Genomic DNA, 27,666 nt, shown 5'->3' with positions numbered 1-27,666 from the left:
GGGTTCCTTTGGTCTAGGTTCCCTTCATGTTGGTGTAAGTTATTATGTACTAATAAGTTAGAAAGTGGTTATTTTGGAGGGCGAGACCGAGCTTTCAAATTCTTCAGAATTCATCATGTAAATTCTAGTCTATCATCAATAAAACTCAATTATTACTATTAAATTTCTATGTTTTGCTTTACCAAAAAAAAAAAAAAAAATTTCTATGTTTTGTACCCATAAATTTAGAGAATCAATTTGATAGACATATATTTCTAGTCTTTGTTTTTAGAGTATCTTTTGCACGCAACTGCAAAATGTTGGAATTAATCTAAAGATTAATCACATACAAGACATGCTTAGTGCAAATATTAAAATTATAACCATGCTTTAATGAAAAGAAAGAAAAAAAAACAAAATAAACATGTGGTGAGCATGCTACATGCATATAGTAATATAGACATGTTGATTATCAAAGATATTAAGAATACTGGAAGATGAATTATTGGCTGCAGTCTCTCAATTGTAATTCTTAAACAAGGATGACGAACACTCGTTGATATGCGATTCTTCCACAATCGGAACTTCCATATATTACTATATCCTATATATACTTGTTTGTTTTTCTGTATGAAGTTGTTCATTTGATATAGACACCACAAGATATATTCTACATGATCATTTAGAACCTCTTTTTAGTTTAACAAGTCTATCATTGAACTCACACAAAAAGGTACATAAGTTGTAATCCATTGATGGCACCCCATACTTTCTTGCTCTCAAATGCAGGTTGTAAAGGTTTCTGCTTATGATTAAAGTGATTACCACATCACTCAGAAATCGACCTTATAACTTGTGGCGAAAGATAGTGAAGGAACTGTCACAAGGTCATTCTACTGAATTATTTACTCCCCTCCAAAATATCTTAGATGTTTTGGAAAATAATCCTATAATCAAGGAGCATGAGTTATAATCCTTTGATTACTGATCGTATTTGCTTGCTCTCAAAAACAGGTTGTAACAAGTTGCAAAGGTTTACCGCTTTGCAATTAAAGTGATTGCTACATCACTCAGAAATCGACCTTATGACTTGTGGCGAAAGATAGTGAAGGAACTCTCACAAGGTCATTCTATACTTGATTCTACTAAATTACTTACTTGCCTCGAAAAGATCTTAGATGCTTTGGATGATAATCCTATAATCAAGGAGTGCTTCATAGACCTGGCCTTAATTCCCTTAGACTATAAAATTCCTGTTGCTGCTCTCATTGAGATGTGGCTTTTGTATGGCTTTTGTATCAACAGAATAGAAGCAATGGAAATCATCAACAAATTGGCCTCTTCTTTGAATGACTTTTGTATCACTGGTTGTTTATAAAATTAGAATCTAAATCTCCTCTTTGTGTTGTTTCTAAGCAGTATATGTATGTATTGGCAGTGAATTTGGCAAAATCATGTTGGCATTGTGATTTTATTTAAGTTTCAACCATTGCATGAACCTACAAGAAAACAACGGTCGTTTTCAAAACCGTTGAATCTATCTGGTATAACACGGGTTGATGGGTTTTCGAATAATGAATTCAAAGGGTAAGAACAATCGCAATAGGCCAATCGTTGGTGAGTCAGGCTAGGATCCGCAGCTGAGATGAGAAAATGTTTCTTTGCGAAATTGGGATCTGAAATTAGGGTTTTCCATAATTTACACACGCGTCTGAATTGAATGAGAGACCTCGCCGGAAGCCTGAGGAGAATGTCGACGACGAGTTCAGAAGGCAAGAACGACAATCGGTGATTATTGGTGTTGAGTTTGAACACCGGTTGAGTGCAGACGGTGTCGTTTTGAAGGTTGCAGAGATACATAATTGAAAGGACGATGCGAGTTAGTTATTTAGTCTTAGGGTTTTGCAAATGAGTTCAGTTGCTGTTGCTTCAATCTCATCGTAACGTAATCAAAAAAATCTGATCGTAAAATATATATATGATGCACTACTAGTGGATATAAAGTTGTTTTCTCTCCCAAAAATCTCATTTTGACTCTTGCGATTTGAAAAAAATTTGACAACATATTTCGGTTTTTACGAACCGACCAAATAAGACTTCGGTTTATATAAACCACTCGCTAAAATGTTTCGGTTTATGTAAACCGAAGTGATACTTTATATCAGTGACACTCTTGTCACTTCTTATTATTTCATCAACACACAATCAAAAATCCACATCGAAGGTGGATGGTTTTCACACGCATTCAAAGCTTGAAATCAAGATTAGGACATCATCTAAGGATTCAACCCGCATATAAGCTCTAATCCCATGTAAACATCGTTTTTATTTGATTTGTTTTAGGTATCATAGGGCTAGTTTTCGTAGGTGTTCTGGTGTTCTGACAGGAACGACTTCGGTTAAGAGAAACCGAAGTTAGTATAGATGACCTTCGGTTTATACGAACCGAAGTACTAGGAGTTTTAATTTTCCTGCGCAGGCTACTGCATTTGGCTTGACTTGGCTTGCTAGTGACTTATAAATTGTTGTCCAAATTGCATATTACTATTCTATGTGTTTAATTAGTTTTCTACTAGAATTGTAACTATTATATGTGGTTGATTGATTTTTTTTGCATTTGCTTATTTTGTAGTTATGGAAGACGAAGTTGCCGAATTTAAACCAAAACAACCTGTTCTGCTTGGCATTTTTGCAACGGGCAATGTTGAAGCTGAAGCTCAACCAAGTAATCCTCCTATTAAGCCTCCACCGATAGAAATTGACACGGCGTGTCACTTTGCGACTGATAGGAAAGAAAGTGATAGAGATGGATTGATCTAATTGGCTCGAAGCGTGGCAAAAAAGTTAAGGTTCGTCATTATAGTTAGGAGATCCGATTTGGGCGAAAAGAGAAAGGCTGAATTAGTGTTGGAGTCTGAACGTGGTGGTAAATATGTGCCACCCAAAAAGAAGTTGAAATTTGATTCGTCCGGAACGAGAAAATGTGAATGTTCATTCCGACTTCGTGGTTATTACAACAAGGAAACAAAGCTATGGCTTGATTCTACTATGCACCTTATTTAATCAATGATTCAAATTGATGAAATATAAGTTTAGGTCCATGCTATAGGGACCCTATCTTATGTAAGATAAACTTGGTCGCTACAATTTGAAATATGAGAAATTTCGTATATAAAAAGTTTGACCCAAGAATCTAAAGGAGGATGCCATTAGATTGCACTCAACATGATCAAGTTTTACGACCATTTGAAATAGATTCTGCCAAATACTCTTGTGAGAATCCACAATGCAACAAATATATTATTACTTAACCGTAGATGGAGGTCAGGTTGATTAAAGAAAGAATCACTTGACTTTAGGCCGGATAGCAAGGTACAATGACTATTATATTTTCTTTTAGGCCACTAAAATCCTTTAGTATCTAACATGAATGAGATATTCTATAGAAATGTTTTGAGAATTTTTTACATTTAATTAACCTCAGCTTATTTACCAGGAAAAGTGCAAGTGACGCAGACAATTACAACTACAATAACCACTTCGTCGTCCTTCAGGGTCTTCTAAGAGATCTTGGGATTTACCAAAGCACAAAGGAACCAATTGAGCGGAGAAAAAGATTGATTATTGACACGAATGGAAATAAGTGTTTCGAAGAGAAGCAGCAAGGCTTCATGACTTGTATATTGTCAAAACTTCTGAACTTATGTGTTAAACAAAATCTGCAACAGCTCGTTGCCCGTATATTGTCTGTGTCAACTAGTTAGAGTTAGTAATATTTGTACCTGCATCTAAATTATGTTCACTTATTAAAAACATGTTGTAATCTGTCATTCATTCCTTTTCCACGATTAATCTTGTGTGATCTGCGTTTGCAGGCAAAACTTGCGCGTCAGATTGGTCTCAAATGCAGCCAGCTCAGGCCGAGGTTCTGATTTTAAATCTTCATGCAAAGCAGTACTAATTTACTGATTCAATGGAGAAAATGATTATGCTCAAAGTTCTGATAATCACCAACTACGGTCTACGGTTTTCATCCTTCTTAAAAAAATAACTTTGAGCTACTTGACTCTTTACACAACCTGGCTTTTGGAAAGGGCAGCGTCCTAATTTCAGATGCATTTCCAAATCTAGAAGAATTGAACGTCGATTACTGCAAAGATTTGGTGGTATTGCCTATACTGGTATCTGTGATATCACGCCTTTAAAGAAGCTCAGTTCATGTACTGATTTGGAAGTGATACCAAATTCCATTGGAATGCTTTCAAACCTAACAGTTTTTTACATCTCAAACTGCATAAGCCATTCAAGTTTACCCGAGGAATTTGGTGATCTGTGCAATCTAAGGAATCTATACATGGCCTCATTGTGTTGTTTCTAAGCAGTATATGTATGAATTGGCAGTGAATTTGGAGAAATCATGTTGACATCGTGATTTTAGTGAAGTTCAAAGTGTTGTTTTCGTCAAAACCATTGTGGTATACGGGGATTCTACCGAACTCACTACCAAACCAAAGAATAGCCATGACTTGTTTTTGGTTCAAGTAAAGTAACATTCCTAAATGCATTTGGAAAAATGCTGAGTGGATTTTCAGGATTTTTCCACTCGGACTATAAATGATCAACCACCGATTTAATAAAACTTTTTTAAGAAACATAAATTACATTAGAATGAAACCATTTTTTATTTATGCAGCTTTTGGGTATTCTCTACAACTTAAAAACAATGAACACAATATGTAGAAACATAAATTCTACACACAACCAACAATCACTACTACATTGGTTTTGTGGCTCCAAAGCCAAGAAAATGCCATAGCCGATCAGGAGAATATAATGAAACTATCATATAAGAGATAATTGAAAAGGAAAATAAAAGTTATAGTATGGTACAGTTCAATATTACTGATTGTTGTAACTTAGTTTAAAATATTAATTAATATTATATTACTACACAACACACCAACTAGGAGGGCTAATCATATTTGACAGAAACGAATAGCATATATAATTAAATGAAACTAAAATGGTTTCAAAAGAATGAAGCATTTGAGAGGCTTCATGAAATAAAGAATCCTGTGAAGGTTCTTGTGTCTCTCCATGGTATTATCAAGAATCATGGATTCAATAAAAGCATTTTATATTTAGCAGCAATAATATATTATATTCAAAGACCCACCAAAACATAAGGTATGTTAAGGGGCCAAGCAAACAGTACTACAGGGAGAAAACGAAAAATAAGCGAAAGTGCTAGCCAACAGTTATAACATAACAGAAAAACAAAAACCAACCACAGCCGCATAAATCAGTCCCACAAGCACCAAAACGTCGACTGAGGACCTCTGTTAATAAAACTTGAAACCACAGTTGAAATTGACTGCTCACACCAGCCCACTGTCATCTTCTCAAGCAATCAATCGGACTCCACCTCCATTCATACAAAAGACACGGCCCCTTCGCCATTCTCCCAATAAACCATTGCCAAGACACTAACCTAACTTGATTCACCACCCTATTGTTGAAGACACAATCATTCCGCACCTTCCACAAGACCCACATAATCGCATTCCAAATTAAACCCATCCCTGCCTTTTATTTCTTATTTTGCACACTAGAAATCCACATAGCAAACGATATAACAAGACTAGGGGGAATGATCAAATTAAAACCCAGCCACCTTGTTAATTCATACCATACCTTAGCCGCACAGTTGCAATGAAGAAAGAGATGTACTGCTGTTTCCGTCCTCCATCCACACAAAACACGGTGTTATTGGTTCTCTTGTAACATATTGCACTTTCGTGGATTATCCTTAGTTTGGACCCGATCTAGCAACAACTGCCAAGAGAATGCACGAACCTTCAATGGCGCTGCACACTTCCAAAGATTTTAGAATACAAACTCCTCCATAGGTTCCAAAATTAGACGATTAGTCACATGTTCTACAATAAAAGGTAAGCCGATTTAGCTGTAAACCCTTGAATACCATCCAAAGCCACAACCACCTGTCATGATTATCCACTAGGGCAAAAGGAGCAATAATCTCAGCAAACTCACATATTGATCCTCCTCCGACTCAAATCGGTTTCTTCCCCAAGCTAAATCCCACCGCCACCACTAACCCATCAAACAGCCCATATCTTGAATTACCTCATCTTTTTTAATAATAATACCATACAGCCGAGGGAATCTAGTCCTTAGTGATTGATTACCAACCCACACCTCATTCCAAAATGACGTTGAATCACCTCTACCCACCTTCTTCCCTACTGCCGAACTAAACCAACTAAAATCCCTATCTAAATGAATTGAATGTCTAAAACAAAACAAAGCAAATGTTTTCCCTCTTTTGTTAACAAAAACAAAAAAACTCACCACATATTTCTATGTTGTTCTGAGTACAACCAAAACAAGGAAGACTCCACTGTACACAGGTGTGATATATCATTGCGGAGATATTAGATTCTCACGATAAATATGTAGATCACACGCACTCAACTTGTCCATACTTATAAAGGGATGATCCAACACACCACTATTTAAGTTATATAGGAAAAGTTGGGAAGACGCCATTAGAAGAACAACACCATTTTCTGAAATGAACAATAGTTCAATAATAGAATATGTATTTATAGGATTCAAGAAGGTTAACTTCTCACGAGGGGTGTTTATCAATTCAGTCCAGGACTCAACAACTCCATACTCTTCCATCGACCACACAACCAAATGAGTTTTGTTCACAAAACATAAACAAAGATGGTCATTCAAAACGCAAAGTGAAGGTATGCACATGTAGTCGGCGTCAGGAACATTTTGAGGCAGCAACACATCCCGGTAAGTCTCCTTATCCAGATCAAAAGAGATAATAACATATCGTGTTGGGTAACCCCATCTACGAGCAACCCAATTCAGAGTGCCACTCACATATTTTCCGGACATCTGGATAGGAGGAGGATGGGGTAAATCCTGAATTGTCCTCCAAGAATCTTCACCAAAGGTATAAATTTTGGTCAATAATTCACCAACATCTTCATCGTTAATATCGTCACCGCCATTTTCCACAACTGCTAATACCTTATACTTGTCATTAACATGATCATAGCCAAAGCCATTACAAGGCATCCCCCAATTAGGCGAAGGTTTAACTTGGGGAGAACTATTGGATTTCAAATGGATAGAAGGGTTATACATTATTATTTTATTTTGATCTGGATGAGGATCATAAAGACACAAGAAACCGTTGCATGAACCTAAAATAAAATTCTGGTCGTTTTCCAAGCCTTTGAATCTATCTGGTATAGCAAGGGCTGATGGGTTTTCGAATAATGACTTTAAAGGGTAAGAGCGATCCTGATATGCCAATCGGTGATGAGACATGCTTGGATCCGCAATTGAGATGAGAAAATGTTTTTTGGCGAAATTGGGATCTGAAATTAGGGTTTTCCATAATTTACAAACGCACCTGAATTGAAGGAGAATCCTCGCCGGAAGCCTCAGAAGAATCTCGACGATGAGTTCAGAAGGCAAGAACGGGTGATTATTGTTGGTGTTGGGGTCGAACACCGGTTGAGTGCAGACGATGTCGTTTTGACAGTTTCGCTTTGAAGGCTGATTATACATACTTGAAAAGACGGTGCGAGTTATTCAGTATTAGGGTTTTGCAAATGAGTTCAGTTGTTGTTGCCTTCAAACTGATCGTGATGGAGAATTTAGGGTTTCTTTGCGAAGGAGAATGAGAATGTGTTTGTGGATTTTCGTGAGAAGGAAATTTGAATGTATTTTGAAAAATTCACAGAAAAAGAAATTTAGTGGATATATAATGAAATTCTACACTATATTCGCAGAAAAAGAAATTTAGCGGAGATAAAGAAATTACAATGTACTAACAAAACAAAAACAATAAGAAATTACAATGTATTTTGCCTAAAAAAGTTCAACCATTAAAATCTACTACTCCCTCTTTTTTTTATATAGTATCTACTGCTCCCTCTATATATATATATATAGAGTCAGGATCCGTTGACACCAACTAGTTTGACACCAATTGTTACACCTCTAAATAACGTTTTAACCGATATAAATTTTATAAAATCCACCGTTGGATTGAAAGTTTATATCATATAGATCATTTGTGTAAAATTTTAGACAAATCCAAAATCATTTGATATGCTAATGAGACACATAAAGATCAACGGCATTTAAAAAAGAACAAAAACCGTTAATTTTGATGTATCTCATTAGCATATCAAATGATTTTAGATTTGTCTAAAATTTTACACAAATGATCTATATGATATAAACTTTCAATCCAACGGTGGATTTTATAAAATTTATATCGGTTAAAACGTTATTTAGAGGTGTAACAATTGGTGTCAAACTAGTTGGTGTCAACGGATCCTGACTCATATATATATATATATATTAGATTTATGGTAAAATTGTTGTATTTATACTATAATAAATCTAAAAAGTAAAAAATTCTCATATATGAAATTGGAGAGAGTACTATTTTTATTTTTAAAATTAACTTTTTTTTAGAGACATACTACAAAATAATTTTTCTTTAAGCCCCAAAAGATGGAGGTCTGGATGGATAGCATCCACGCTTGCAAAAATTTTTAGATTTGACACCGTCAATTGCTCAATTTGGTCGTCTCATCGTCTTGTTTTGTAGACAAACTTGGTCGCTACTAGGTTTGAGCAATGTTGAATTATCCAAAAAAAAATCGATCAATAATAAATTCACAACCAATTGTTATAGCCGAATATTCAAGCCAATTGTCATAACCGGTTTTGTAACTAGTTATATTTATAGGGTCTTGCTAACGAGTGCCCCCGGGGCACTCTTTAAGCATTCTATTTAAAGAAACTTTTTATTCAAAAAGTTAAACACTACAATTTCCAATGCGTTGACTTTACGCATTCCGATAAAAATTCTATAAAAAGTTTACTATTTATGGGCTTAAAGAGTGCCTCGGGGGCACTATTTAGCATTTGCCATATTTATAACCAGTTTTTTGGTTTATTCGATTTTAGCTTAGTTAGTTTATTTGAAAAGAAAAAAAAAATCATATTTTTAAAATTCTGGAAATAAAATTTCAAATTTTTTTAGAAAAGAAATTTTCCATCATTTTTCTCGGAAAAAAATTTCCAAAATTTTTATGGAAAAACATTCTCAAAAGTTTTGACGAAAAAACAAATTTTGATTTTTTTAAAAAAAAAACACACTTGTCTCTAATAGATTTGGTTTTGTCTATCGGATATGGATATCCAATGTGCGGCCTAGTCTAAATCAGTTTAATTGGTTTATTAGTTCATTAGTGTATTTAAAAATAAATAAATAAAATTATTTAGTTAAATATGTTTATATAAAATAGACTTTTAAACCGACTATCATATTACTCTAAAAAAAAAAACATAAACCTATGATAGACTATATGTCAGAGCATTCACAATGGAGATACTCATTTTTTAGTACTTAACTGGACCCCATTGGTACACATCACTCTTTATAATTTTTTAATAATAGTACCTAATAAGTACTCAATCCCTCCAACCCTACATCTCTTTAAAAGTTCTAAATAGGTTATATCAATAACATATCTCACCAATAAATATACATCTTTATAAATGAGACCCACAAAAACAAAATAAGTACTAATGCTTATAGTAGAACCAGTACCTATTAAGTACTCAAATGGATATTGCTCAGATGGTAATACCTAATAAGTACCATGAGTACCTAATACGTACTACACCATTGGAGACGGTATCCGGACCAACCTTCATTTTTTTGTTGACGTTAGTACCTAGTTACCTACATGGAAACCTACGTGGAAGGAGACACAACCAGTTGTCACGAAATTGAATTTTGGTCGCAGGAATATTCTGACTTGCTTAATATTTACTCGGTTAGGAAAAAGAGCACAACACAGCGTTGAAACACGGTAAAGAATAGCGAAGAACCGAGGAGGGGGACAGTGTTAGTTCCTTAATAACGGTAAATTTCCAAACTCTATATATAATATACATACAAAGACATGTTTAGCACTTCATTCAAACTTTCAATTTCATATCATCGTACGTTCTACAACAATAACTCTTAAGTTTCACCTTCTTGCATAGCTAAACAACACCAACACAGCACAAAATCAAATTCATGATGAGAAGCGTCACACAACTTAATCATGTTTGTTTCGCATTTGCAGACGAAACTTATGCATCAGATATGTCTCAAATGCACTCAACTCAACCTGAGGTTCTCATTCTAAAACTAAATACCAAGCACTACTCATTTCCCGATTCAATCGAGAAAATGAGTCTGCTCAAAGTTCTCATAATCACAAACTACGCTTTCCATCTTTCTGAATTCACTAACTTTGAGCTACTTAACTCTTTACACAACCTGAAAACAATCAGACTAGAGCGAATTTCTGTTCCTTCCTTCGGTACATTGAAGAATCTGAGAAAACTATCGCTCTACATGTGTACTACTAAAATGGCTTGTGAAAAGAGCAGCGTCCTAATTTCAGACGCATTTCCAAATCTAGAAGAATTGAACATTGATTACTGCAAAGATTTGGTGGTATTGCCTACTGGTATATGTGATATCGCGCCTTTAAAGAAGCTCAGTGTTACTAATTGCCACAAGCTTTCTTCACTTCCCCAAGATATTGGAAAATTGGAGAATTTGGAACTTCTAAGGCTCAGTTCATGTACTGATTTGGAACTGATACCGAACTCCGTGGGAAAGCTTTCAAATCTAACAGTTCTTGACATTTCAAATTGCATAAGCCTTTCAAGTTTACCTGACGAATTTGGTAATCTGTGCGACCTAAGAAATATTTACATGGCAGGCTGTGCAAGTTGTGAATTGCCATTCTCAGTCGTCAATCTTACGAATTTGAAGGTGATAACATGTGATGAAGAGACGGCTTATTCATGGGAAGCTTTCCAACCTATGCTTCCCAATATGAAGATAGAGGTTCCTCATGTTGATGTTAACTTAAACTGGCTTCATTAAATGATTGGTGGTGAGTTTGGCGAAATCATGATGGCACCATGATTTTGCTGAAACTCCAAAATGTTGCTTTTGCCAATATGACAGTGGCATACTATATAGTTCTACAAACTCGCCGTCAATCCAAACAAGCACTACTATACATGGTTCTTATATATATTGTGTATTATTTGTCATGTAATGCCATTGATGTACACAAATAAAATTAGTTGATATCCAATAATTTCTTAAATGTTTTTTTCGTAGTTGGGGTTACCGGTTACTGCAAGTCTGCAATAATTTGAAAAACTTTTCACTAATAAATAATTTATTTATGAATGATTTACAATCTATTTATTCAAGATGTTATCTTCAGTATGTGTAGGATTAGTTAGAATTAGTTAATTAGTTGTTTCAAATCTGACTTTCAAAGGTCATTTTTACTCATTGAATATGCTTACTTTTCTTCATGCAGCAAAGAATGAGAACATATATATATAGCAATTAGATAATTACCTTAGTCTTAGTAGAATGAAAAGGTTGGCATTAGAAAGGTATTACCAATCAACATCACACTTGTGGAGGAAAGTTATGTTGGGTCACGAGAGCCGGTCGGGGATCATCCACATTGGGCTCGGTTAAAGTGTGGTGTCCAACAAACTTGTATTGTTGTTCTTCAACCCAATGTGGTTGATTCCTTGGTTGCCCCCTCGTGATGACCCAACAGTTGTATCAGAGGCGATGGTACGACGAAGGGTTCGACCAGCTCCTTGTATCGAAAGTCTTCCTAACAAAGGTGGTCAGACGGTGTCCCGTTGAGCAGCGGCAATGGTGGCGCAAGTGTAGTGTAGCTGAAAAAGCTTCCGCTTGAGGGGGAGCATAATGAATTGAATGACTCACACTTGAGGGGAAGATTGTTGTGACAAGTGTGAGTTAAGTCACACATTGCTTAGAAAAGTTGAGAGGACCCATAAACCTAACACCTTAAGGTTTTGGGTAAAAGTGTGGTGTCCAACTCACTTGTAGAGTTGTTCTTAAGCCCAATGTGGATGATCCCTGGTTGCCCCCTCTGATGACCAACAAGTTATCAGGATAATCTGAGTTGGAATCCTGAATGGTACAATTTTTTATGAGATTTTACTTACCTTTCAATTGAATCGCTAATACCACCTAAACTCACACCAGGGCAATCTAATAATATCTTAACAAAATCGATATTGTCAGTTGAGCTAGAAATTATAGACATTTGGGTCATAAAACTTACGGGATTTATAGTGTTTTGTATTTGTAGAAATTATATGAGATACATATTTCTAAAGGTAAATGTTAACATGTGCACCTAAGGCACATGTTAAGAATACAAATATAGAAATATTTACTAGTACATTACAATCATTTTGTCCTACATGCAGTTTCCGAGTCATATCTTATGGAATTTGGAAAGTTATCAAATAAGTACTTTGCACATACGCGGAAACTTTTGGTCAGTTGAGTTGACTATGTTTTAAGCTCTCACACTTGAGGTTTCTTTTTCCACAAGTCTTATTTAATCTTTCGCTAGTTACAATAACAAATTAAGTACCAATAGATCTTTCACTATACAGAATTTCCTGGAAGCCACTTCTCTATATTATATTGTGGTTTCTTTGAGCTTGAGAAATCAAAAGACCAATATCCAAACCTAAAGACAACACTGAACTGCAAAGTTTCTTCATCAGAATCACAAGAGTTGTTGATTTCATTTCATATCCAATTATGACAGGAGGGTTGGTTGAAGGAGCTGTTCTTGGTGCAGTGTTTCAAGAAGGGACAAAACCAATCACAAATCAAATATACAAATCTTTAAAGTTCAAAACTACGCGCAAAAAACTCGCCTCCCTTGTGCATCGCATGATGCCAGTTGCTAAACAGATTAAACTGTTAAACGAGAAATTGGATCGTCCAAAAGAAGAGGCAGAGAGGTCAATAGAAGAACTTGAACAAGCGAAAGAGATTGTTAACAAATACGCCAAAGTTCCATGGTGGAAATGTTGTTGTTTACCTTGTTACCAAGGAAAGCTTCATGCTATGGAAGAGCAAATTGGATCCAGTAGTATTGTTACTCTGATGAACACGGCGAGAGATGGTAAAGAGACACTTTCCTTAGTGAGAGATTTGAAAAGGAGACAATTCAAGAGGTTATTAGATGCTCCTGTAAAACCCGATTTCACTGTTGGGTTGGATTTTCATTTGAATCAGTTGAAGAGTTGGTTACTCAGTAGTGGTGTGTCTGTCCGTGTGTTAACCGGCTTGGGTGGATCCGGGAAAACAACTTTGGCTACCTTGCTATGTTGGGATGACCAAGTTAGAGGTAACATATATAACTTCATCAACACTTTTATTACCTGTTTTTACTTATCAGTGTTGTATTTCATGTTAAAATATGTGTCCGTGTTTCATAAATAGTAGTATCTCTTAACTAACTGCCGAACGAACCTCATTCATAAGGTTTTAAAACAAGGTTGGTTGCAGTAATTGCTGCGCCCGTGTCATGATATTTAAGAAAACATGATATTTAAGAACCCTGTTTGTTTTTCCTAGGAAAATTTGGGGAAAATTTATTGTTCATTACTGTGTCGGAAACTCCAAATTTGAAGAACATTGTGCAAAAAATGTTTCAAGATTGTGAATATGAAGTGCCTTGCCTTGAAGATGATGACGATGATGATGCGATTAGAAACTTGAGAAGTTTGCTTAAGAAAATTGCGGAAAGTCGTCCGGTGATGTTGGTTCTAGATAATGTTTGCCAAGGCTCGGAATCCTTTGTTGAGGCCTTCAAGGTTCAAGTTCCAGATTGTAAAATTTTGATAACTACTAGAGTTAAGTTTCCACGGTTTAGAACTTCAGTCGTAAAGCCTCTTAGACCTGATGACGCAGTTACCCTTTTCCGTCACTTTGCTCTACCAAATGATGGAGAAAGGAGAACTTATGTTCCTGATGAAGAATATGTGCAACAGGTTTGTTATATTTATTCTATTAGTCATAACATTTTTATCAAATGCGTCTTGTGTGTAAAATTGTGGCAAGATATCAATATGATCAAAACCAAAGTAGCTAACTTAATTTGCTTGCACTCAATTGCAGGTAGCAAAGGGTTGTTGGGGTTCTCCACTGGCCCTTAAATTGATTGGTGGATCACTCTGTGGACAAGATATCGCGGTGTGGAAAAAAATGGTGAAATTGTTGTCCAAAGGTCGTTCTATTGTTCATTCTAATAAGAAATTGCTTAATCGCCTGCAAAAAGTCTTGGAGGATGCATTGGAAGATAATCCTATCATCAAGGAGTGCTTCATGGACCTTGGATTATTTTTTGAAGACAAAGAAATACCTGTGGCAGCCCTCATTGACATGTGGACAGAATTGTATAACCTAGACGACGACAACATAGAAGGAATGAACTTTGTTCATGACTTAGACAACCTGCATTTGGTCAATCTTGCAATTTCAAGGTACATTGCTTATTTTCATTCTTTTAATTATAGTTACAATTTTAAATTGCTATTGTGAATCTTGATATCGAGGAGAATCACAGTTAAATGTTGTTGATTGTTTAGCTGTTATGACAATCATGTCGATAAAGAAACAGAAAATGTTAATATAGAGAAAATATTTTAGGTCTGTATGTAGTTATTGTTGAGTTTGACTCATAGTTACTGATTAGTGTATAGGTCGACCAAGCAGAGTGACTATATACAAGGAGAAATCTTGTAAATTAGCCCGTAGTACTTGTATACAGATTGTAATCTCATAAACCCTAAGTTTGAAATCATAATACAAAGGAACTGCAGTCGCTCTGTAGTTGGAGGCGTAGGCACAATTGGCCGAACTTCGGGTGTTTCTCTGTTTGCATTTTCGTATCTTTATTCTTTTTGAACTGTGGTTGCTGTTCTAACAGTTATATGCCCGCATATATATTATAACATTTGTTCGTTGACCAGGGAAGCGGCAAGTCATATTGACAATTACTACAACCACCATTTTGTTACTCAACATGACCTTCTTAAGGAGATAGCTATCCATCAAGCCAGACAGGAACCATATGAACAAAGGACGAGGTTGATTTTTGACGTGAATGAAAATAGTTGGGATCAACAGAACCAGCAAAATACCGTTGCACGCACATTGTCCATATCAACTGGTCTGTTAACTTCTCCTCTCTAAAATGTATACACAATTTCACACACATGTATATTATTTTCACTGTTGACACCAAATGAAATGTTCTTGCAGACAAAATGTTGGCCCCAGATTGGAGCAATGTTGTAAAAGCTGAAAAAGTTGAGGTTCTGATCTTGAATCTCCATACTGATAAGTTCATCTTACCGGAGTGCATAAAGAAAATGACTAACCTCAAAGTTTTGATAATCACCAATTATAATGGTTTTCACTTTGCTGAGTTAGAAAATTTTGAGATACTAGGTTGTCTACCCAACCTTAAAAGAATCAGGTTGCAACAGGTATCTGTTCCTTCTCTTTGCAAGTTGGAGAATCTGCGAAAATTGTCCCTTTACAATTGCAAAACGACACTTGATTTTCAAAGTGACGCCGTATCAATTTCGGAGCTGCTTCCAAAACTAGAAGAATTAAGTGTTGATTATTGCAAATATTTAGAATCACTTCCTGCCGGGCTCGGTGATATTACTTCCCTCAAGAAACTCAGTATCACAAGATGCATAAATTTTCTTGTGTTGCCGCAAGAAATTGGAAACCTTGAGAATCTGAAAGTATTACGACTTGGTTCCTGTGCCGAGTTGGAACAGATACCAACTTCAATTGGAAAGCTCGTTGAGCTACATTTTCTTGATATATCAGGTTGCCCAAGTCTTCACACTTTACCAGAAGAAATTGGAAACCTGCATAATCTAAAAGAGCTTCACATGACTGATTTCTCACCAGACACATTGCCAGAGTCCGTCACAAAACTCCAGAATTTAAAGCATTTAATATGTGACCAAGAAACTGCTGAATATTGGGAACAACATTTCAAGCCTAGTCTTCCCAATCTGAAAATAGAGAAGGCTAAAATTAAATTATTCATCGCTGTATAATACTATTATATATTACTGCATTTGTTTGTTGCCACGGCAATATCTGTAATGAACTCAATGATTTTCAATTATCATATATACAAATATATCCCTGTGCACGATTATATTAGGCGTGTTTTATTTGAAACTTTGTCATTTTGTGTAGGCTAACTATATGTCTTATATATGTTACATGGCTTCAACAAGACAAAGTAATGGGAAAAAGAGAAAATGCTTAAAGAAAATTACATTACCGAAGTTTACAGACAAATTGCAGGTTCCATCCTTCAGAACTAGACAAATTTGAGATACCTTGTTGCTTCCTAGCCTATATAAATTGAAGAATCTACCAAAAAAAATAGCCATTTATATGTGTAATAATACTACAAAGAAAGCTTTTGGAACCAGTTCTATCAAAATATCAGAGACACGACCAAATCTAGTAGAGTTGAACATTGACTATTGTAATGATCTATTGGAATTACCTTCTGATATCTGCAAAGTTGCCACATTGAAGAAGCTTAGCATTACCACAACTGTCACAAGCTTTCTACATTGTCACAAGAAATTGGAAATCTAGAGAATTTGATAGTGCCAAGGCTTAGTTCATGTTCTGATTTTTAAGGGTGCTTTTGTTACAGATTTTTTTAGAAATAAATTAGTTTTTCTAAAAAAAATCACCTTCATCTTTTTAATAGTGTTTGTTTTAGATTTCTTACAAAATCATTTTGTTAAAAGTCAATATAAAAACAATTAAACATGAGTTTAAGTCATTATAAAAGTCCTTACATTTTTCTTTACTAACAAAGCAAAAAAGAAGTTTGATTATCTCTCAATCCCCAACTCTATCTTGCCTCTTTCCCTGAACTTTGCTGTTTGGCAAATGGCAAATAGTACTACTGACAACTTCCATCTCAGTCATATACTAAATTACTAATAACTTCAGTGAATTTAAAGAGGAATGGTATGGAAGAGCTACTACATCTAATAGAATGGAGCAAAACGTTGAAACAGTATACATGAATAAAATATGCTTCAACACAAGATACACAAATGCATACACTTAGTAACTTAATAAGGGTCTAATAAAACTTAAGTGATTACATGGAGTAGGTGCATATAATATAAGCACAGAAATGAAATACGACTTCACCTAATGCAAATTTAACTGACCAGGTTAAAACAAAAATGCTAGTGTAAATAATATATAATATATAAGCAAGTATTCACCAAGAAGTGAGTAAAGTATAACAATCATTTCTTCCCTAAACCAGCAAGATAACATCCAACCCCCACTTCTATAAAGGTGATACTCGTAAATGATGTGGACGTAGAAACCTCCAAGAAGCACGCGCACACATAAAAATTAACATGTACTTCTTTGTATTTTCCATACTATAATATAATCTACAGAAAATGCAGGCACCACATATTTATCTTCCCCTGAGGCTGAAAATGCTATAAAAGCCCAATATTAAGATACTCTCCTTTTAACATGCTGTATTTCAAGTACTGTCAATGATATGATTAAATTAGTACATAGCATACACTATCTCCCCACTGCTATCTATATCAAGCTCGGATTCATATTCCAAATCATCAAAGTCATCATCCATATCAATGTTATCTGCCATAAACTGGTCTAAAGAACAGGTTCCAGCTGGTGGTATAGTAGCTTCTGAAATTATCTGCATGATTGTATCAATGCTCTGCATTGGTTGTTCAGGCTCTTCAAATTGGTTGCCCATTATCTTCTCGTCCATCAGGTCCATGGGAAGATTCTTCAGAAACCATTTATGTTTCCAGATTTCAGGCATGGTAATTCTCTGTCACGTACACGTCCAACGGCATAAGATTCACATTAAAGTATTTTACTAGCAAAAGAAGTTAAATCCATATATTGCAGTTAATAGGGCATAGGCCCAAGTCACTATGCATTCAACATTATGCCCAGTTTTCTACTATCACACTTTATATTTTATAATAACAGAAGCAGCTATACTTTCTAATATATTAATGTGCTATGATGATAGCCAAACAAACAATAGTCTCAAATTTATGCATGCAAAATTAGGTCAGTTATTTGAAATAGATATTACCTCTGCAGGGTCAAAAACAAAGATCCTTGAGATAAGGTGGCGACACTCTGGAGATATTTGAACATTATCTGGAATGGAATACTGGACGCTGAGTACTCTCTGCAAGGAAAAAACCACAAGTGCTCTATCAATCAGATACTGCTCATGAAGAAAATGAATAAATATCTTAAGATCTTATGTTACCTGTATTGTCTTCCGGAAATCCTTTGGCTCATTAGGATCTTCAAAGGGATAGGATCCCACTAGCATCACGTATAAGGTTACTCCACAAGACCAAACATCTGCAATCTGATATTAAATGCAAGATAACATAAACATTTTATTAATACTAATTACACTTTGATCTACCAAAAGGATACTACTAGAATAAGAACCTTTAACAACTTTTCAAACACTAAAAGATTAGGATACAACTTACCTCTCATTCCCTTAATATTAAATAATTAATAATATAAGACAATACTGTAAACAGTCAACAAAGTTCGGACTATCAACTAGTGCCAAGAAGACCTAAACTGTATGAGAATGAGATGACATGGCAAGCATAAAGGAAGAATGGTCTTTGTCTAGAATACAGACCAAAATGACCATTGGATTACATGAAAACAGATTGGCTATCAAAATATCATGGTTTAAGTTTATTATTACTGCTTTATTAGAGCAAACAAACTATGAAGTCATCAAATGTGACTGTAAAGTTCTACAGAAAAAGAATAATTCCATGAAATTAAACATTGTACCTTTCCATCATACTCTTGTCTGAGTAATACTTCTGGAGCAATATATGCCGGAGTTCCCACAGTTGACTTTGGTTGTGAATGAAGCACTGAAGACTGAAAATAACACCATCAATCAGATTGCAAGATATAACAATAACGTATAAAACTCCATTAAAGTAATTGGCAATTTGGCATTTCAAGAGAAGGAAATCGAAAAAATAATTCAAAGAATGACAGTAAAACTCAAGTAAATCACAAGTGTTTAGATTTGCTTATTTTAGGAAAATGTTTTTTCCCAGCTTCCTGAAAAGGTCTTTTTAAAAAGCAATTATTTACATCAGAAGAACATAAGCGACAAAAAACAGAAGGAAAAAAAAAACACTCAAATGCAGGAAGTGGTTGGAGGTAAACAACTAAACACTACTCAACCAAACACATTACAGTAAAATGTATAAACACAGAACACACACCATGAAGTACTGGTGAGATAAGTATATGCTTACCTTGGAGTAACCAAAATCACATATCTTCAGACGAGGAGTTGGGCTTCCATCCAACAAAGTATTTTCCAACTTCAGGTCCCGGTGACATACTTGCTTCATGAAGAGGCGCATTAAACATAAGACCCATGCGTCAGGCATAATATTTAGAAAATTGACTCAATACATATACTACATTTTGGAGCACAGTTAACATGGTTTAGATCAGATGACGGAAAATAGAAAAAAGTTTAATTACCATTGCATGGCAGTAGCTGACCCCAGATATGAGTTGTTGAAAGAAGAAACGAGCCTGCATCATGTCAGGAGATTACCATGTTGTATAGGGAACATATTATAAATACAAATTCATGCTCTCTATGAATAAACAGGTGCTGAAAAAGTAAGAAAATTAAATGAGAACCTCGTCCTCAGAAAAATGCCCAGCATTACTGATTCGCTCGAAAAGTTCCCCTCCAGATGCATACTCCATTACAATAGCAAGATGAGTAGGTGTTAAAATGACCTGAGTAAAATTTTATAGAACGTTATACATATATGTTGACTACCCTTCTGCTTATAGGAATATAAAATATACTAACCTCCTTAAACCTAACAATGTTGGGGTGTCTCAAAGACCTGTGATTAATGATTTCTCTTTTGACATTTTCATCAATCTGTGTCACACACAATATATAACATGATAGGAAAAAAGAGAGTCCATCAGTCAGAACATAAAGTTAACATAGACAACAAAAATTGCATATTAAAATTGAGAAAAGGGCATTGGCATTGTCGGTGTAAACTAGTTATACGCGGATGATAATTAGAATTCAGTAATTTGCAATTATTTTTATTAGATGTCAGCATAACTATAAAGCACTAATACCAGACAAACACGTCGACATCGACAATAATTTGAGAAAATGACACAATTCAACGTAATTATAAGTGTATTTGACACCGGGGACACACCTAATCTGATGAGTGTTTGTGCTTCATAGCAGTATAAAACTAATTTAAACCGAAAGTGCATCTCATTAAACTCATAAAGTTTCATCTTTTAAATACAATTTTCAGTGTTCAACAATTAGGCTCTGAGTCTTAGTCAAAAAAAAAACAATTAGGCTCTGAGTCTCTAAACAAAAAAATACACCTAAACCAAACTAGTATCATTCTCATAAAATAAAAGGCAAATTTAGCAAATCACAAACAAATCTTAAACAAAAGGAAAAATTCACAAAATCAAAAGTAATATCCATAACTTAAATCATCTTAATTTAATGACCATTAATTAACCCCTCATAAACAAAACTCATCTATAAAAAGAAAAAACGAAACTTAAAAAAAATATAGTAATTCATAATCCAGAAGTACTTAAACAAAAATGGAAACACAAAACATGTTATAAATAGCATTCCACGTCAATTAAACAACAACCAAAAAACTCACCCAACAAAACAATTAAAGCAAAAACGATAATCATGTGATAAAAAGAAACACGTGAAAAAGATAAAAATTTCCAAAATAAAAACCAACAAATAGAACAACAACACAATAAAAATCACCAAAAAATCAAAATAAAAATCAAAAACAAATTATTTTTTAAAAAAAAATCAAATTTAATTTAATTTTCTTTTAATTAGAATCATAATAAAAAGTAAAGTAAAGTATAAAATTGAAAAACCTTATCACCACGTTCGATATATTTAACAGCAACAAGTTCCTTAGTCTGTTTATCTTGCATCAATCTAGCAATACCGAAATTTCCGGAGCCGATATCACGAACAAGATCGTAACGGTCACTATCATGCATGATCGGCATATCCATACCCGGTCCAACAGTCATCGCAGCCCGATCCATCAGGAAAAAACCCGAACCGGAAGAAAGAGAGAGTTGTTTGTGTTGAGATTGATTTGAATTTAGGGAAATGAAAACGGCATCGTTTTGTTTGTTGGTGAATGAAAGGGAATGGAATAGATAAAATATTTGGAGGATGAGATTGGGTTGGAACGAAAGCAAAGCAACTCAGAATTTTGGTGAAAAATGAACTAGACAATAAAACGGCGCCGTTTTGGGTTGTGTTTTAGAAGATGACGTACTTTTTGCTTGTTTACTCGTAAGCAATCTTGTCTTCTTCCTAGTACTAGTACTATTTTTTCTCTCCATTTTTTTCTTATATAAAATTAAAAAAATATTATTAGAAGTATGAACAGTGAAGGAGGAAAAAGAAATTATTTGTGAAAGAAGGTTTTGGTGATATGGATCATCAATAAAAAAAATGTCGATATTGTTAGATCGATTGTTGAAATTCGAATATGAACATTTTTAATTATATGTATACCACTTCGTTGTAAACAAAGAAAAGATTCAAATAGCTTCTAGAAAATGACGTGCATTTTTTTTTTTTGTTGACTCCTATATAGTCTTGTCTTTTTTCTATTTTCTTTTTTCTTTTTCTTTCCTATCTTTGCTTCTTCTTCTTCTTTTTTCTAGTGGCTAAAAATTTCAGATAAAGAGGATGATCGTGATTCGAACTCCAATCTCATGTACATATAATGTAATATCCTATAGTTTCTTTGACTTCTTCAAAAAAAAAAATGTAATATCTTATCACTGAGTTAAGTTTACGGGACTTTACGATAAATTTCTTATCTAGTATATTTGAATTACTTATTAGTACTTGTCATCGTAAAATTTGTTAGTGCAATAATCGAGGGAGGGTCGAGCGAGGAGCATTCACTTTTGTGGCACTTGTTCTTTTGAGCAACACACCTATGGGAGACACGCCACTTGTTCACCCAAAACCTTAAGGTGATAGGTGAGTGGGTTCTCCCACTTATAAATGCTCAAGTCACCACATTCCTATCCAATGTGAGACTATTTCCACAAACTCACACTTGCTATATTTTCAACACTCCCCCTCAAGTATGAGTCCACAATGCTCCCCCTCAAGTGGAGCTCTTTCTTCCACATACACTTTGTACCGCTGTTGACTCACTTCAACGCGACACTCTTTTACCCACATGTGGGACACTTACCTATGACCATGTGGGATACTTTTCGATACAAGTAAGCCGGTCCCTTTTTTTGAAACCGGGCTCTGATACCATTTGTTAGCGCAACAATCGGAGGAGGGTTGAGCGAGGAGCATTCACTTTTGTGGCACTTGTTCTTTTGAGCAACACACCTTTGTGAGAGACACACCACTTGTTCACCCAAAACCTTAAGATAATAGATGAGTGAGTTCTTCCACTTATAAATGCTTAAGTCACCACATTCGTATCCAATGTGAGACTATTTCCACGAACTCACACTTGTTACATTCTCAACAAAATTATGCGGAATAATTTGTACTTGTGTACTGTTGGAAGTTAACTACTACAAGTAATTAGATTAGATTTGATTTTGGTTAATTGAGAAGATGGTGTGGAATAATTATAGATTGGGAATGGGTTGGGTGGGTGTTACTGTCAAGGTACGGCAACAAGCCAACCAGTTAATGGATAGGGAGAAGAAAAAGGGGCTTTTTAGCTTTGGCTTTTTTAAGTTTTAATTGAAAAGATAAGAGGACGGTCTCGTGGTCAACGTGGAAAATTGGTAGTAATATAGTGTCACGCAGCAGCAATGAGATTACGGTCGGTGCAACATAGTTAGCGGAATTATTTAAGTAATTTCTTTTGTCGGGTGACTTGAAATATCAATTTTAAAGATGGATAAATGAAAGTATTTTATGTACCAAAAAAAAAATGAAAGTATTTTGGTTTGAATCTCGGTTCCTGCATATAAAATGCTAATGTTCTTAACAATTGAATTAAGCTCACATAGACTATTTAAGTAATTTTTATAGCGAGGTTTCATAAAATAAATAAAGGCAAAATTACACTACAGGTTATTCATCTTATTTATTTGTAACATTTTAGTCATTTATCTTTTATTTGTAACATATACGTCTTTATCTTTTATATTTGTAACACTTCGATCTTTTTTCTCGTTTTTTATTAAAAAAATACTGATTTGGTTTGCTCATCATATAATTTTATTTTATTTTAAATATATTTTTTAAAAAAATTAAAAAAATCACAATTAATTTATTTTTAAAACAATTTTTTCTTTTTAAAATAACAAAATCTCAAATTAATTAAATTGTATATTGAATTCTTCACTCCTTTAACTTTCTGGGTTTCAAACCCAAAAAAGCATCCTTTCATTTAGGAGGTGAGGGGAGGGGAGGTAATATTTTAATTTTTTTGTGTTTGGTTCAATTTTTAGGAGGGGATATGAGGGGAGGGGAGGTGAGCAGAATCCCTCCTAAACTCAATTTTTGCTTCCCCCCAAATTGGGGGGATTTGGAGGGGAGGGGAGGGAAGTTTTTTTAAAGTTTATTAAACTGACAAAATTATCCTCAATATATTTTAAAATTCCAATATTATCCTTATTACTATTTTTATTATTAAGTTTTTGTTGTCTGTACTCTATATTGCCTATACTCCTTGTCTACCTCTTTTTGTTCGTGTGATGTCATCACTGCTCGTTAATCAAGTATGTATTTGTTTGTTTTTTATGATTACTTGCCGTCGCTGCTCGTCACATGCATATATAAGATGTTTCTATCTGTTATTGCTTTTCGTGTGAGGCGGATTCTAGCATGGGAGAGTGAAACATGTCTCCTACTAGTGGGAAACCAAGTTTTAACCGTGTGATGGGTTGAAAAACAGTTAAACGGCTGCGATGAAGTATAGAGAACCTGTTGCTACAGTATATTAGCAGGTTTTCAATGTTTAATAACTTCGATAAAAAAAAAAGGAAAATATCTTCCAGAAAAATAAAAAGAAAAATATATAAAACTTCACATTTTCTCTATCATAAATCTGTCTTTTTTACCTTTGGAGCTTTTATTCTCACTTGGCTCCTCCTCCTCCACCACCACAACCACCGTCTCTTCTACCTTCAATTTTTTCTCTTCCAGCTTCAACCCATCTTCATCTCCCTCACAGCAACATCATCACCTTAAAACTTAAATCCAGAAAAACTCATTCCAAATAAAAGTATCCAAACAAGATGGAGAGAGATAGAAAGGAGAATGAAAACAATCAGATCTGAAAAAAATCAACTATTGAAAAACCCATTTCAAATCTGCATTTTTTTCTTTATTTTTCACTGTTCTTAATCATTCCACGCTTCAGAAATCAACATCCCTTTGCCGCACCTTTCATCTTCATCATCAAACTCATCATTAAATGAAATCAAAATCCAAAAAAATACAACTATTTTCTAGAAAATGTAACAAAATCATTTTCCAAATCATTATCCTAAAAAAAAGATAACAATAATTTTCCAGAAAAATCAATGACGGTAACAATGGGTGTTCGTGTTTCTTCAATTTTCAAGTTTTCTTCTTACAATAATAATAATAATAATAAGGTTGTAACAGTAACAGTAGTATTGCAGACGAAGTTATAAATTTCTGGACTTGAATGATGAAGTTATGAATGATGAAGGTATGGAGGAAGAAGATAATGAAATAGAAATAAAAATTAATTGGTGATGGTGCACTAATTCGGTGAACATGCAAAATCTGATGGTTTTTGGATTTGTGTTTAAAACCGTTAAACTAGTGTTTAGGAAGAATTTGGAATTTTTCTGGATGGTTTTTAAGTTTCCGTCGCGGTGGTGCCACCGCCAATATCCGGCTCGGCTTGCAGAATTCTGAGCACGGATGAAGTTCCCGGCGGAACTCATGAGTGTTCTTGAGAAAGAAAGTATTGAATATAAGGTAACCTTTCTAGAATATTTGTAAATAATAATTTTAACTTTAATAAATTATGTTTTTTATTTAAAAAAAAGATAAATAAATAATATTATTTTTAATGACCGACTCCACCTGCTATAACAGGTATTTTAGCTCTCCCACTTGTAGGAGATATGTTTCACTCTCCCATGCTAGAATCCCCCTTCGTGTGATACATACATATATATTATGTTTTCCTGTACATACATTATTGCTTTTCTTGTGACACATACATATATATTATGTTTTGCTGGACATACATATATATCACGTACTCAAATTTGCCTTTATATATGTGTGTATTACTTTTCTCTTTTTTTGAGAAAAAAATATATACATATGCCTGTACATACATATGTCAATTTGTCAATTTGGAGTATTGATAGTTTGTTAAATTATTATATGTGAAATTTATTTTTTTTAAAAATATTTTATTGAATTAGATGGATCATTAAGAATGAGAAATTGCTATTAATAGATGGTTTGATTTGCGCCGAAGAGCTGTAGCTCAACTTATGTGTGCAATTGTTTATTGTTATGTTCGGATGTCTCGTAAGAGAAAATTAAGTTATAGTATGAGCTCTGAGAGAGAAAGGGTGCGTGAAGAAATAATGTATCGAATTAGTAATTGTGAAACTATTACTTTTTAAAATATGAGTGTTATAAGATTTTAAGGGTAAAAAAGTAAATTGTTTTTAAAATACCTCCCCTCCCCTTGTGAACCAAACATATATTTAATTAAAATACCTCACCTCCCCTCCTCTTCCCTCTTTTGAACCAAACACATATGTAATTAAAAAATTTCCCTTCCCTCCCCTCCCCTCTGTAAAAATAGCTCACCTCCCCTCAGGGACGGACTGAAGGGGGGGCAAGCAGGGGCTTCAACCCCCCCTCCCACATGCATATAGTTGCTAATGACACCTCTTAATTTACCCACTTTTATTTTAGGTGCTTGTAAATAAATTATTGTGATTTTATTTAATAATTTTGAGTTAAATATATTTTTAGTCTTTATAAAATTATGAGTTTTTAAGTTTTGTCCTTCAAAAAATTTACTTTTAGTCCATATTTGTATTTTATAGGAACTATTTTGAGGACTAAAAGTATCAATTTTTTGTAAGAATATTTCAAAATGGGAACTATTTTTATTAAACTGCAATATTTTAAAGGATATTTTAAGTTAAAATTTAATAGGACTAGACATAAAAATTCGTTATTTTATAAGAATAAAAAATATATTTAACTCTATTATTTATTGTTAAAAAAGAAATTCAGCCCCCGTATGATTGATTTCTAGATCCGTCCCTGCCTCCCCTCCCCCTATTTTGAACCAAACAGACCTAGCAACAAACCTCAACTCTTTCTTCTCCTCTCTCAATTTTGGTAGATCTAACAAAAATAAACAAAATAAAATTCATAGTTTTCATATCTCTAATTCCCAAAAATTGAAAAACTTCATAGGAAAAAAAGAAGAGACAAAGACAGAGGCCGTAAATGATGTATGTACCAGGACGTGAGATGAGTTTGGGAACCCAAAACACTATTGTTTCTATTTCTTGTTTTATGAAATCGACAAACAAAACAAATCATACACCAACAACCGCGTTGCAACAACAACAATCACATTCCTTCTTGGTTTATTTTCAGAAAATATAAATTTTTAGAGAGAGGAGGTTACATGGAATATCTGGTTTGGGGATATGGTTAAGGTGATGTTTGGTTTTGTTTGCAATTAGTGTGTGACCATATTCTTTAATGGGGATTCAAGTTTCGTAAGCATGAGTTTTTTTGGGTTGAAGATGAACATGAAGAAGGAAGAAGATGAACATTATTACGTTTTTGTTTTTGTTTCTTGTTTTTATTTTATTTTATTTTTTTATAAAATTCAAGGTTTCTTTTAAATAAGTAGTGGAAAAAAAATTAAAAGAATTCTGACATTACCGCTAACTTATCGACACATCAACATTTTCTTAACAAAAAGGATTGAAACGTTAATAGTATACAAGATAAAGGACCTATATGTTACCAATAAAAAATAAAGAACTAAAGTATAAAATAAAAGACTTTTAGTCTAATTTTGCTTATATATATATATATATATAATTTATGGAAAAATATATTAAAAAATTAAATACTATTAAGGTCAAGAGCTAAATTTACGTGTAAAAATATTTGAGCCTTTTTTTTTTTGCTACATAATACTTGAGCCTTTAACTTTATCAATTTAACTATAGAAATACTTGAAATTTAAATGTCGTATTGTATACTTACAACTAAATAAAAATTTTAAGGACTTTTTTTTAGAGGTGATCATATCTGAACCAATCCAAAAAAACCAAACCAAACCAAAAACCGCAAAAATCGCATTTGATTTTGATGTATTTGGAAGACTTTCTTCCTGAACGGCAAATCACAAAAACCACAAACCATAATAACCGCAAAATACTTTTTAAAATTCAGAGGACATGCGAGAAAGTTAGGAGCCGCAAAAGAAAATATCCATAAAATTTTCAGGAATCCAAATTGCGGTTAAGCC

The 27,666-nt window shown here is 34.1% G+C and overlaps 3 protein-coding genes and 1 pseudogene across 3 annotated transcripts; 2 read left to right on the top strand and 2 right to left on the bottom strand.

The window, feature by feature from the left end:
- Positions 1–762: 762 nt before the first annotated feature.
- Positions 763–11,238, top strand: LOC123922788 (annotated as a pseudogene).
- Positions 5,098–7,913, bottom strand: LOC123881605 (F-box/kelch-repeat protein At3g23880-like). The gene has a single exon (XM_045930328.1). It carries the CDS (start codon positions 7,594–7,596, stop codon positions 6,421–6,423), a length of 1,176 nt encoding a protein of 391 aa, XP_045786284.1. The 5' UTR covers positions 7,597–7,913; the 3' UTR covers positions 5,098–6,420.
- A 998-nt stretch (positions 11,239–12,236) lies between the features above and the next one.
- On the top strand, positions 12,237–16,166 carry LOC123881603 (probable disease resistance protein At5g66900). Its single transcript, XM_045930327.1, has 5 exons — positions 12,237–13,325; positions 13,556–13,971; positions 14,099–14,463; positions 14,953–15,152; positions 15,245–16,166. Exons 1-5 carry the CDS (start codon positions 12,731–12,733, stop codon positions 16,060–16,062), a joined length of 2,394 nt encoding a protein of 797 aa, XP_045786283.1. The 5' UTR covers positions 12,237–12,730; the 3' UTR covers positions 16,063–16,166.
- A 1,067-nt stretch (positions 16,167–17,233) lies between these two features.
- Positions 17,234–21,802, bottom strand: LOC123881606 (serine/threonine-protein kinase SRK2I). The gene is made up of 9 exons (XM_045930329.1): positions 21,026–21,802; positions 19,941–20,015; positions 19,763–19,864; positions 19,598–19,651; positions 19,363–19,455; positions 18,881–18,973; positions 18,324–18,428; positions 18,141–18,239; positions 17,234–17,867 (listed from the first exon to the last, which is right to left on the bottom strand). Exons 1-9 carry the CDS (start codon positions 21,200–21,202, stop codon positions 17,574–17,576), a joined length of 1,092 nt encoding a protein of 363 aa, XP_045786285.1. The 5' UTR covers positions 21,203–21,802; the 3' UTR covers positions 17,234–17,573.
- Between the last annotated feature and the right edge of the window lie 5,864 nt (positions 21,803–27,666).

This window comes from Trifolium pratense, linkage group LG4 (genome assembly GCF_020283565.1).
Source record: "Trifolium pratense cultivar HEN17-A07 linkage group LG4, ARS_RC_1.1, whole genome shotgun sequence".
In the NCBI taxonomy this organism is placed as follows: Eukaryota; Viridiplantae; Streptophyta; class Magnoliopsida; order Fabales; family Fabaceae; genus Trifolium; species Trifolium pratense.
Note: the sequence above shows the minus strand (reverse complement) of the source record. Positions and strands in the feature narration are given on the sequence as shown.